This window comes from Chamaea fasciata, unplaced genomic scaffold (genome assembly GCF_029207755.1).
Source record: "Chamaea fasciata isolate MVZ Bird 193981 ecotype frontalis unplaced genomic scaffold, bChaFas1.0.hap1 SCAF_1, whole genome shotgun sequence".
Lineage (NCBI taxonomy): Eukaryota > Metazoa > Chordata > Aves > Passeriformes > Sylviidae > Chamaea > Chamaea fasciata.
In genome coordinates this window covers 45,606,818-45,620,738 of record NW_027094086.1, presented here as the reverse complement: position 1 = coordinate 45,620,738, position 13,921 = coordinate 45,606,818, and the positions used below count along the sequence as shown (strand labels likewise).

Sequence of the window (13,921 nt, the reverse complement as noted above, 5' to 3'; positions counted from 1 at the left end):
CAGGAATGTCAGTGTGTAAATTTAAGTACCCTGCCTGACTTCTTCAGCACCTCCAGCACTAAGGCAGATGTTTTAATGCTGAAGTGAATTCCACAGCAATAACGGAAGAAATAAGAGCAGCTGGATCTCATGAAACAGCATCTTTTGAGATAACAAATGAAAGATTTCTTCTGCCTTAAGCTGAGTTTCCTTACCTAAGCAAATCTCTTCCTGTGCATGTTAGCACAGATAACGCATTGTGCATGTTAATCTAAAATACCAGCAGATGAGGAATGCTATCAGAGGAACCACTTTTTTTTTTTTCTAAATGCCTACAACACTTATGCTCCCATAAAAAAATGTGTCACATTATATAAGAATTTTAAATTCTGTCTAGTATTTTATGACTTAATTAGAGCTTTATAAAGACAGAAAAGACTTGTAGGAAAGAGTGGAAAGGCAGAAGCAGGCAGACCAGCCGGGGTACATGGACAACAGAGCACTCCCCAGCCCACTGTCAGAAGACAATTCAGCTTTGTCACTCTAGACTCCCAGTCATTTTAATTTAATTGACTTCCACGAAATGACTCAGGAAATGGAGGAAGCAAAGCTTGGGAAGGAAACCATTTTATCTCAGATTAGTCTAATTTATAATTTGAATGATTTAATGTTAATCATTAATATCCAGCATGTTGAAGAAATGTTTATATATACCCATCTGGGTATCAGCAGACTGATCTATCAGGAAAACTGATGGTGAATGACAAGGCTTTTCCAACTGTTAATGTGAGGGTCTAAGCTCCACAGGCAGCTGGTTTCTCCCCAGTTAAATCCCTCCAGTGTAGCTAGTCACCAAGTGATAAAACCTCAAGAATTATCGCTATGTCCTTCTGAAAGTTCATCTGCCAAAGATGACCAGGGGATTTTAAAAACAAGGGCAAAGCTGCCCATCATTCTTTTAATTTAATAGGGGAATACTGTAAAGTTCAGGGTTTTTCTTTGCTCAAATCCCTTCCCTTCAAAAGCAACTTAAACTGAATGAATGTTAATAAAACCTCAAAAATTAATTGCAATATCTAGCAGTCTGTTTAGCTTCTCAAATCTTCTGATTGCCCCTTTCAAACTGAAATGCATCAGAATATTAATAGCGAATGCAGAATTTCAGAAAGCATTTTTATTCTCCATTTTAAATAACTACAAACAAGTAACTAAAAGATGAACAGCAAATCCAGTACTTTGGATTTAATAAGCTAAAATGAGGTTAGTAATACAGAAGTTGAAACAAGATGTATTCAAAAGAGATTTGTTTGGATTTTATGGCTTGTTTATAAAATAATGCTTATCTCTTGTGAAGTTTTCAAGTGGTTTTTAAAAGCATAGTTAGTGTGACAGATTTGGAGTTGGGAGGGAAATATTTTTATTCCCAACCTCACAGATGGGTGAATCAGAGCAGAGGATCTGGCACACTCCTTCTCCAGTGGTGGGCACAGTGAAGAACTGCCTAGACAGGATGGACTTGCTCAGCATGTAGCAATGAATTACTGACAGATTATTTCTTTTTATCATTATTATTATTGCATTGCTCTGCTTTAGCATGTCCCTGTTTCTGAAGAACAAACAGGCTTATGGGACAAGATCTCTTCCATGACTCCACATAGACAAGAGTAACTACATGTATGGAATACGCAGGTCCAATTTTCATCCCTAACATCATTTTCTCTCCTCTGAGTTTTTGTACTCTGGGACTAGGACAATGAAGTGTCAACAGGGTGAAGAAAGGGAATAAGTTAAAACTGAGGAGAAGGAGAAATACAGAACAGCATCATAAAATTGTCTGGACTAGGAAGTGACCTTAAAGATCATCTAATTGCAGACACCCAGTCTGGGGTAGGGACACCTCCAACTACACCATCCAGCCTGGCCTTGAACACTTCCAGGGATGGGGCATCCACAACTTCTCCGGACAACTTGTTCCCATGTCTTATCACCCTCAATGTAAAGAATTTATTCCTTTTATCTGAACTAAATGCACCTGCTTTTAGTTTATAATTATCTCCCCTTGTCCTATCTCTATATGCTCTTATTAAAACCCCTCTCCAGGCTCTCCTGTAGGCCCCATATGGGTACTGGAAGGCAGCAATAAGGTCTCCCCAGAGTCTTCTCTTCTCCAGGCTAAACAGTCCCAGCTCTTTCAGCCTATCTTCACAGGAGAGGTGCTCCAACCTTTTGACGATCTTCACATCCCTCCTCTGGACCTGATCCAGGCAGGTCTACGTATTTCCCGTGCTGAGAACCACAGATCTGGATGCAGCACTCCAGGTGGGGTCTCACAGGAGCAGAAGAGAGGAGGGGAATTACCTCCCTTGACCTGCTGGCCATGCTGCTTACGATGCAGCCCTGGATATGACTGCCTGCAGGTGCACACTGTCAGCTCATGTCCAGCCTCTCACCCACCCACACCTCCGAGCCCTGCACCTTCACAGATATTAAGTGCAACCCAGCCCATGGGATTAAGACCTGCCATACCTCTCTGTCAAGCCCAGCTGCTACAGTGATAATGTCGCCAGTTTCGTTGTTGATTGTAAACATGTTTGGAGAAGGGCTGCTCGGGGCCTGTGACAAGATTCTGTATCTCAGCATCCCATTTTGGGTGTTGGGATCATCAGCATCGATGGCAGTAACAGTCATCACGTAGGTTCCTAGCAGCAGGATAAATAACTGGTGTTATATAAACAGTTTACACACTGATTATACAAGATCACTTTACAAGCAGTGGTCAAAGCATATATTTCTTTTGGTAAAATCTGCACATTCCTTCTTTACTTAAAACAAACTGGCTAAACTCAAGACTCACCAGAGTAATTAAAATTCATAAGAGAAGAAGATAAAAATACACTCTGTTTATAAAAGACTAGATTTGCTTATGACTGAAGAAGCTACATAAACAATGAAATCCTACAGTTCTGCCACAAATAACATTTCTGTAACAAGAGAACATCTCATGTTTAGATACTTATGTTATTAATTGGGCCAATGGAAATATTCTTATTGTTCAGAATTGGTGGACATACTGATAGTGACTGAAAATCAATATAAATAATACTCTCTCAAAAGTCTTTGAGATAGATCTCAAACGCCAAGTAAACACTGCAAAGTTAGAAAACACATTACTGGTGCTAACCTTTCATTTTGCACTTCTGACAAATTAAGAAACTGGTTTCAGCCATACTGCAAACTTTAGTCTGAGCTGATTAGAATTTTAATGAGATCTGAGCAACACTTAGGTTTTCTCAAGAATTCAAATGACACTGATTTCAAATCCCAGTATCTGCAAAGCCTCTGGGAATCAGAACTAGAACTGGATCTAGTGACGTTTCGGAAGTCTCTTATACCCTGACCTGTCAACTAAATGAACATCAATGTCTATCATAAAAATAAATGTAAGAACTGTGATGTTATAATTAGGATTTTGAAAACCATGAACCAGAAGTCATATTCTTAAAGCCTTCCCTGGTTCTAGTTCATGTACATAGCAATTTTGTCTTTTGAAAATGAATCCCAGCATGCTAAAAAGTGCATTAAAAATAGGGTGGAATAAGAAGATAGTATCTGAGATTTCACTCGTCACACTAAGGACACCTTTCAAAGTATTACAAGGTCTGAAGGTAGCCCCTTCATCACACCTTCAAAATGATACTGTAAATATGATACTTCAAAATAATACCTCTGTCTCCCAAAAGCCCATGTATTACCTGGCTTTGATCCCTCAGGGACTGTCCCATTCCAAACCTGGTGTAAGAATTCAGGTCTATTGTCATTCATGTCAATGACATTAATAACAATGTCAATAGGATTTTCCACCTGGTTTCCATTTACATCCACTGCATGTGCTCTCAGCTGCAAAAATCATTAAAAGTATTAGAATTTGCACAACATACAGGTGCAAATAGATATAATAACAGTGACAGGAAGTTTCAGGCCAGGCATTTTTAGCTCAGTGTATTTTGTTATCTGCCACTGCTCCCTCATATTGACCTTTTAAATTCCCAGGTTGCTAATGGAATGGATGTTCAGACTTCCAAACTATTCTAAGTTGTAGACTTCCATCTCTGATGTGATGAAAATTATTTTAGATCATGTTATTTTTATTACTATTAGTGCCTACTGTCACCTAGAATTCTGGTTTTAATAATGACTGTTAGAAAACATTCTCTAAAAAAATGCAGATTTAAATGTAAATTTGTGTATTTAGACCACAGTACGGTCATTGGTAGGGAAAAAAACCAACTTTCTCTACAGCACTCCTGCTGATGCCCATCATATAAATATACACACATATATCTTATGGCTACAAAACTACTAGAAAGCAGCAAGATGGCATTATTAACTCACCACTCTGGAAATGACTCATATAAATAAGAACTCCTAAGTCAGTAAATCCCGAATTGCCAATGTCAAATGCTCAGTTAAAATCTTATGGATGCCAGAGCTGTTGTTTGAGTGATCCTTTCACCCACACCTCCCCCTCAGATACCTCCTGCTGTGTCTTCTGTTTGGGAGCAGGACTCAAAGGGCACAAGGCAAGGAGTGTTTTAATTCACAACAGGCTGGAAAACTCTCTCCAGCAGTTGGGTGGTTTCAGTACCTTCCCAAAAGCACAGCAAACTTAAGTCCACAGCCTGCTCTCCCCCTCTTCCTTGAAACTTTCCTTTTCCACTGGTACTGGAATCTGTGGTCTACTTTGTCAATTTCTTTAGAGCAAAGAATATCATTTTCATAAGCTGACAGGCCTAATTTACAATTCTATTAAAATGCTTAGATTTGCCCTTAAAATAAAAATTGGTACGTTATTCTTCCCATCCATTTCTCAAATCACAGCTGCTACAATTCTAATAGCAGTCACATCCTAATTTAAGTTGCTGAATTAAAAATAAACTTTTGGAAAGTATACAATTCAGTGGAGACTGTGATCAATGGTCTGTACTTGAAATGTAAGCCACAGTATCCATATTTCAATCTTTTAAAATTACTTTATCTAAATACACTTAATCACTGTTTACGTATGTTAATGTATTTAAGCTGCTTAAATATAGTAAGAGTTAGCCTTATTAAGTACAATAAATACAAATCTGCTACAAATCATATCTCATACAAAACTAAATGCTGGCTGCTCAAGTTATGTTTGAAGCAGATGTTCGTCTTCAATTTGATAATCTGATTTATGGTAAATTAAACTCTTACATGAAAAGAAGCAATCTGCTCCCGGTCTAAAGGCTTTGTCACAGACAGCTGTCCTGAGATGGGGTTGATGATGAAGATGCCTGTGGGAGGCTGGTCAGCTCCTGGGCCAGTCACACTGTACCGTAGAGAAAGGCTTTTATCACGATCAGACCTGATCTGTGTGTCAGAAAAGATGAAGTTTGCATTAGCTACAAACAAGCGCAGGATGGGACTGCTGCTGAGAGAAAGAGCAGCTCTATTTATTTTCTCCTTGCTCCTTAAGCTGCACTTGCAGAAGTAACTATTCTGGAAATGGTGCAGAGTTGGTATAAAGTCTGAAGTTTTCAACAGCACTCTGTTAGAAACTGGTCACAGGATATTCAGGGAGGTAAAATTATCCCTGTTTTTCAGAATAAAAATGATTGGTGTTAAACAAAAACAAGCAAGTACTTTCACCTTAGGCAGAATTGTTTAGATCTTAGAGAAAACACATAGCATCACAAAATGACACGTGAAATTAAAAGTCTGGTTTGTGTTTTGCCTCCTTCCCAGCCCAAAGCTACAGGCTCTCTTCCACTGCAGGCCAGCTCTTTAGAAACTCGCCATTTTTGCTAAAGACTGAACTTGTTTCGTCGTCCAACAAAACAACTGAAGGGCAGTGCGTCTGTGAGGAGCAGCTGAATCACCAGTACACACACACAGAACAGAGTGAAACTGTGTCCTATCAGCTTGGGCTAATGTTCTGTCAAATTCCAACAAATTGATCAGGACCAGCCAGTACCATGGTTGGAAGCCAGCCCAGAAGAGGTGCTTGGCTCCTTGCAGTGGCCACTTCTGGGCAGCAGAGTCCTGTGAAACAGCTGCTGTCTTCACTCCATCAGATTCCATTTCCTTTGGTCTCCTGGTGCACTCTGCTTCCTGTTCACTCCCACACCATTTCCCAGGCAAACAACTCCAGTGCAGGAGACTGGAGAACTCCTGAACCAGCAGAGATACCCCTTAACACACTTACCACCCAAAAACAAGGTCACCTTCCACCAGTACAGATGCATAGGAACAAGTTAAACTCCAGGAAATCAGATGCATCCGGGCATGCAATGCAGAGGTAGCAATAAGAAATCAGCCCAAAAGACCCTGATAAATGTCTGGACGATGAACAAGACATCATTTACACAAAATCTTTTCAAGAGCTCTCTGAGGGACACTGAAACCACACTTCTATTAACTTCCTTACCCTAACTAATTCCTGAGGAAAAGGTCCTTTGGAATTTTCTGGTAGGTTGATTGGAGGAATAACCCAGTCTCTCTTCTGCCTCTTCAAAGGGCCGCTGTGCTGGTATTGTTGCCATGGAAATATGATTTCTTCAATTTTCCTTTGGTCCTTTCCCAGGTACAAGATAAAATTAAGGACATGTTAGAAGGAGAATAACTAGCAGACATTATAAAGTAACTCAGGTACAATTACATAATTGACTGAAAGACTGTCTTTCCTCTGTGCTCATTGAACTGTTTTATTTGCATTCAAAGTGCAGTTTGAAAATAACCAATATCATTTACAACTGCACTGCAAAATTGTAAGAACCCTTCTTTTCCTTACTTAACTAGGAAGAGAAAGGGAATTATAAACCACTTATAACATGGCACTAATGTGTAAACTATCTGGCACTTTCTGAGAAGTAGTTACTATTTTGCAGAATTTAAAAGTGTGCCTTTATGTATTTCTCATCAGCTAGAGCTTCAGTTCAGGTAATGTGCTACTGTACACTAAATTTAGATCTGGGTGTGCTATAATGTAATTTGAGTTCCAAGGCAAGTTTAATACATACTGGTAAGGAATCTCTCAAATATTTATGACCCTATTAAATCCCATAGAATTAATGCTGTAATTATTTTAAACCTATGTCAGCCATGATGGATGCAGTAGATGACCCACTTTACAAACTGGGCATTAATCTCTGCTGGGTGTCAACATTCCCTTCCTATTCCCTTCTATATCTGCGGTCATTTCATCCTTTGGATGACAGCACACACAGCTAGCCTGCTTAAGGTTGCAAACAGGGTCACAAAAACATTTTCCAAATCTTTTAAAAGAAGAACTTTTATTTTAATCTAAGCGATTATGTCACAAAGTATGAACAGACGCCCAACTGAAGGCCAGATTCTACTACTCTACATCCTGTTGATGGTAAGGATACCTGAATAGTGTCTTCGGAATAAACAGGGCATGCTCTGGCACATTTAAGCATCTGCTCTTTTACTATGCTTCCATGAACAAAATAACTGTATTTCCATTGCTGCAAACATGCCTTAGCAGATTTAACACAATCACCAAGTAAGCAAACAAACAACTGATGATTACACAGCAGTGGTCTCCAGTGTGTTCTCAGGAAAAACGTATTGCATAACCACATTACCTATTTTAACATTATGCTTAAATCTTTAATGTGTACCTATTAGAGGTATGTTAATCTACAAATACATTTTGTTCTTTTCCTGGAAACGAAGCACTTCTCCTTCACTAAGGAGAAGGCAAGACACAGCAGGCCACAGGTAATATAACAGAAAAAGGTAGAAAACCTAATACACTTTTCTAAAGCAAATCCATTGCTAACTGCATATTGCTATGTCTGATTTTTGTTACAGTACATGGTTTATCCTATGGCAGCTTCCAGCAGAGGGAGACTACCTTCCTTACCAAGCAGTGCTGGAATCATGAATAATTTACAATCCCCGATTTGATAATGACGGGACAAGACAAAGCCAATATTCCCTGCCAGAAGTGCTTTCCTACTTACTGCTGTAAATCTACAGCTCCCATCTAATAAATGTGACTGATGCATTCTATCACAGATTTGTTTATTTTGTGGTTATATTTAACCGCTTGAATAAATACTATAATACTTTCAAGCAATTTAAAATAAAGAAATGGCTGTGTGAGACTTAAATTCAGGTATAAATCTCAAGCTATACAAACAAAAAGCTCAAACACAAAGAATCCTATATAAAACAGGTGTATCTTTCCATGCCTTAGCAAAACTACAGAACAAAAGACCATCCAAGTTCCTTCTAAAGCTCCAGCTTTGCATGCACTAGGTGTCCATTAATAAGCTAGTTCATGGAGAGGTGCATGACAGCCAAAATTAAATCCCTATTTTTAGGCCTCTTTGTGGAGATACATTTATACAGGCTGCATTTAGCTCTTGTTTTACCTTTTCTGAAGCCCCTGTGAAGGCTGGTTCAGGGGTTAGCTTCACCCTCATTTGCCATTCTTGCTGCGTTTCCTTGTCTTGAGCAGACACGACAAACTCTGTGGGCTCTGCTGAAAGCTGAAAGCTTCGCTCTGCATAGACCACACCATCTTCACCTACTCTGAAATCTTCTGGCTCACTGCTACCAAAGTGTATTTTTTTGTTTCCATCACAGCTTCGAAACCTCACTGTAAAACAGACATAAAATGACAAACAAACAAAAAAAAACTGAAAAAGCAGCCCACTTGAATTCACACTGACATCAAATGCACTAAGAACAAACTCAAAAGCAGAGATACTTAACTTGCTGCTGCTATTATCACATGCAATTATGAGTACTTGTACTTCTACTTCACCCATCACTCCATGCCATGTAAGAGTGATATTCTTCTGTGGACTGCTAGGCAGAGATTTCAATCCTAGGCAGGAACAACCTCCCTCCTACAAATCTACCCCTCCACCAGGAAGGAAACCATCTCCCTTCCATGTCCTATGGTACATTTCAGTTGGTTGCCAGTTGATGGCTGCAGGGATTTGTATCTCAAGCTTCACGAAGATCCAGTCAAGCTTGATAGCACTAAAAAAATTTCGTTACACAGCAACCATAACAGCAAACACAACTGTGCTCCCAGCACCTTCTCTGCCAGTGGGGGTAAGGCAGAAACCCTAAAATATGTTTAAAAAATTACATTCTGTGCCCACATCAGCCTGTGATTCAGCTGTGCCATTTCAGGAAGATTACTTATGAGCTCTGGGACTGAGTTTCCTTGTCCCTCATTGACAAGATGGAGGAGGCAGTAAATACCTCACAGAGAAAACCGAACTTAAAGATCTTCTTGAGTTTTTGTTTTGGTTTTTGTGTTTGAGTTTTCTTTTTTTGGTTGGTTTTTTTTTAAGCTTTATTATGTACCACAAGTGTCCCTTTATCTACTTAGGAATTACCTATTCTTGTTTAATTCCCTCCCTCCTTCCTTTTGTTGTGTCTGAAAGACACACACTGGAACAAGAAGTCAGTAAAACGGAATGTAGAGATAATGATGTGTTGTGCACAAAACAGAACTGGTAACAGGTTACTGCCTTCCCTACCCAATTCTTTTCACCACCACTTATCTTCTGGGTTACTGCAAATAACAGTAAGTGATAAAATGAAAGTGTGCTTTTATAACCAATGATCGCTCTTTAATGTTTCGAAAACATTATGAAATATTTTGATTGTATGGGCAATAGAAGTGCAAAATACCATTATGAAGGTTGTGCTGAAATCCACATAGTGAAGATGAAGATGAAATGAGGCTTTATGCCTCATTTCAGTTATTGCACTTTTTATATTGTGCTAAACCATGCACAAACTATTTAGCTGCAAAACCTAAAGGTCCCTCTCAAGAAAAATCACTACTAAATGTCATGCATCATATGCTTTCTTCTGTAATGCACTGTTTTCAGGAAGTACTAAGACGAATCATACTTCTTTGTATTTGAACTTTAAGGACCAAGCTGATGTTCAGAAGACAGACTAGATTTTTTTTCTTATTGCACCCTTTCAGTTATCCAGAATCCTGCACTTGCCCTCTCCTGACCGAAAAGACTGTAATTTAGAAGGGTCCATCAGATAATAGAAGAAGACAACGCACAGCACTACTCTAAACAAATGATACAGCATCAACCTTCTAAATTTTAATCTTGCTGAACTGGGCAGGGATACTGCTCTTTCCAGACAGATCCCATAGTTTGAAGGTCTTTTCCTGTGGAAGGCCAGCCTCACCCTGGGGAGAAGAGCATGCCATGTCCACAAAGAACTGAGCCCTGCAACAACAAATCTGCCTGCGTAGAAGGCTGAAGCCTCCCCAGCAGGGCTGCTACTGTGATCCTCCTTAGAGAGGTTGCCTCTGGTCTTCTTCATAAGTAGAGAGAGTGCTTTTCTAAAATCCTAATAAATACTCAGCCTCTCGTAGAAGTTTTCATATACTAAAGCAATTCCTACCTGCTTTACCAGGTACAATTACTTCCCTCCCTACAATCTACAGGCTACAGGTCTGCAGAATCTGGAGAAGATGACAGATGTTTGCTGTTCACATGGGAGGAGAAAATTGACAGGCAGAAGGTCCAGTTCCCAGATGTAAACCACCCCATTGACCTCCTGCTTTTTTCAGCATGGGCCTTGCAGTTTGAGTCAGCTCACTACAACACTATGTTGAAATGCAACAGCCAAATTGAGAACATGCGTGACTCTAAGCCAAGAATATAAGACTACTACTTAAAGCAACTACTCCAGTATGTAGAAATACTTACTGCAGTCCTAATTCTGTAACTCTGAACTGGAATTCAGAGCTGGGTAGACCGTATTGCCCAGCACAAAAATAAAAAGATGTCCAAGAAGAGCTTACTCCAAAGTCACTACATTTAATGTTACAAGAATTTAATGACTGGACTATTAATCAGTGCTATTTTTAACTGGTTAGAGTCACAGATGATGCAGACCCCAAGCATGGGGGAAGCTGGGCATCCCTGAAATGCCACCACTGTTCACAAACAAACCTCTCAGAAACAGTTCACCCAAGTCAAAAAAGACAAAAGACAAAAAACAAAAAATCACCAGCCAGCAACATTACCCATAGCTCTATGCCTCTGCTAATCTCTCATCTCAGCTACAACTGCTCTCAAAATCTGCTTTTCAAAGAAGTGTCTTGACCAAAAGGACAAACAGCAAAGCCAGCTCTACCTCTGGCTCTTCTCACTTACCTCTGAAAAGTACTAGAATGGGAAAGAGAATAAATATTAATCTAAACTTCAATCATTACTGTTTCTCAAATAGGTGAAAGCTAAAATGAATATTTGTCACTATAGTCCGAAAGATCAACATATCACAACAATATTTTACAAAAAATTATTTCCTAACTATTGCACAGTAACAGAAAATATTCGTATTTTAGATATTCAAATTAATAAAGAAGAATATTTCTTTCCTTTATCTTCTTACATATAGACTCCAGCAGCACAAAAATAAAACAAAAAACCCCACCCTGCTAGCCACTTCATTGATATTCTTCCCCTGGGCGACTGTGTATTATGAAATTCAATGAAAATCCCTTCCTCTGACAGTATCCTGGTAAAAACATATAAAATTTTCAATGTGAGAATTATTCTCCCTTTGCAAGGAGCACGCATTAACGAATTATGGTCAAGTATAACCATCTATAATTAAATTCCCTTGACAGAGTACAGGTTGTGCAGTAGCTACTCTCCCCCCAACCACATGGTTATCAGTCTTGTAAATTCGATTTAGATCACTTTGCTTCATTTTTCAGTGTTCAACTACTATGAACAAAGAGTGATTTCTGACAGTAGGTTTTTAGGCAAAGATTTTTTTATTTGCAAAAATGCTACAGGAAATGTTTTTTACTGTGAATAATGACTGCTTATGCAACCACGTTCTTTTCTAAAAACTACAGGAAAGGGAGGCATGCTTTCCACAAGTCACTTTATGTTGACAGATCAATCACAGATTTTTTTTCCACTTAAAAAAAAGGTTAACTAGATATACTTTTCAGAATCTTAGTCACTTTGTATGCAATAGAAAGAGTAATGAAGTATCTGATTTTACTGCTTTTTAATAACACTCTGAATGATCAGATAAGAGTATCATAATCTAGAAAAATAACTCATGGATTTTCAAGTATTTTTGAGTATTCTGTACATCTTCTGAAAGTATCTGCTTTTCTGAAGTATACTGTTTGTAAGCCCTAGGAAGTATTCAGTCAAATTCAAAGATAACTGTTTCAGTTTTAAAAGGAATACTTTTGGTCATATGAAAGCAGTAATATGCAACATGGGAGTAAATGCACTCAGTTCACAGGCCCAAAATAAGGCTGTGCACAAGGATTTATAAAAGTAGAGTTTTTAAAAAGAAGAAAAATTGTATTTAGCATTAGCATATGATAATTAAATATTATACCCTAAGACAAAAGACCATTATTATCTTGAGTCTTGTCTTAAAACCAAGGCAAGTATATTCTATTAAATAAAGAATAAAAGAAGACCTCTGAGATGACAACACTGTAAAATGGAAGTCTACAGCTCCATAATATTAAATGAAGCTTTCAATTTAACACTCTCACATGGAAGTAATTACAACATATGCATACATGTGTCGTGTACAAAACATTAAGAACTAGAAATGCAAATTCATTTAAAGTGCATTAGAGATCACCACCACTCATACTCAGGTCTAATGAGATGAATGATTCATAGTATCTGCAAAATACAGCTACTCATGTTGGTCTGCACTCTCTGACAACCTGCTTCTGCTCTTTTTCTCCTAAGCAAATAATATCAGAATTACTTGAGCCAAACAAGGACTGAGCAAAATAACTGATGTTAATTACAGAGACCATTGTACAATATCTCATGAAGATATGATATTCATGTGCGACACAGAATACTGATACAGAATTTTCATTACGTGTTTTGACCATGAGACTGAGTTTGCCATTTGGATTTTCTGCACTTAGAATAATTTTCAAGTCACATCTAGTGTGCTTCCTTCTGTAAATCTGTTGGAACGCTGCTCCTCTTGAATGCTCTTCTAAGTGCCTAAGCATCAACCTCAAGGCAAAGGCTCACTTAGTAGACATCATGGAAAACTGCAATAAATGCCAAGTGCTAGCACCACATGTACTTCAGCAATACAGTTAAACGTGTTCATCGTATAACAGAAAACCTATAGCTATTTAATCCACTTGGGATCATTTTGCAACCGACAAAATAAACAGAATAAGAAAGCATTTTAGGTACAACCACCTACTAGAGACCACTTTTACCTTTGACAGATTGAGCAACTATATGGAAACATTCTGCTTCAACTGTCTAGTTATCTGCATACTTAATATCTGAAAACTCGCCAAGAACACTCTGTATTTAACAAGTCTTTACTTCTGAGAAGCAGAAGCAGGAGAAAACTACATGAGAAACCCCATATAATGCTCTCCCCTGCCCCCTCCCCCCCTTTTACTTTATAAATTAGTAATTTATTCATACTGGTTACTTCTGTATCTGTAAGATGATCTGTTAGTCCTACTGACATAATGCACATGCTCGTATTTCAGTTCATGGCTTGTTGGAGTGGCATGTGTAATGCCCATGAGACATCCTTTACTATAATTATAGATGACATTCAAAAGAACTGGGTTTTTGACATCCTGGCGAACTGTTACAATCACAAAGAACTAAATTACATTCTAACTTGCCTTTTCCATCACCATTTTAAATTTGGTCTGATTTTAGAACTTCCTGAAACCAGCTTGAAATATTATTAAATATTATTTAATATTTGATTTTCTGATACATGGGTTATCTACATCAGCCAGAAAAATGTTGTTTGCATCTGCAAACCGAGAAAATTAGCTACGGAAATTACTGAGTCAAAATAAATATGAAACATAATCAGGTTATTTTAGGCAATGGCATTTCCCTACCTG

The 13,921-nt window shown here is 38.4% G+C and overlaps 1 protein-coding gene across 3 annotated transcripts in view; it reads right to left on the bottom strand.

The window, feature by feature from the left end:
- CDH2 (cadherin 2) overlaps positions 1–13,921 on the bottom strand; it is a 115,663-nt gene that overhangs the window by 29,733 nt on the left and 72,009 nt on the right. For all 3 annotated transcript variants that reach the window (XM_066182135.1, XM_066182126.1, XM_066182143.1), the window contains 5 exons: positions 8,409–8,635; positions 6,434–6,580; positions 5,221–5,376; positions 3,732–3,876; positions 2,506–2,678 (listed from right to left, as the gene is read on the bottom strand). In XM_066182135.1, coding sequence (XP_066038232.1) covers positions 2,506–2,678; positions 3,732–3,876; positions 5,221–5,376; positions 6,434–6,580; positions 8,409–8,635 — 848 coding nt within the window. The remainder of the gene's footprint in view (positions 1–2,505; positions 2,679–3,731; positions 3,877–5,220; positions 5,377–6,433; positions 6,581–8,408; positions 8,636–13,921) is intronic.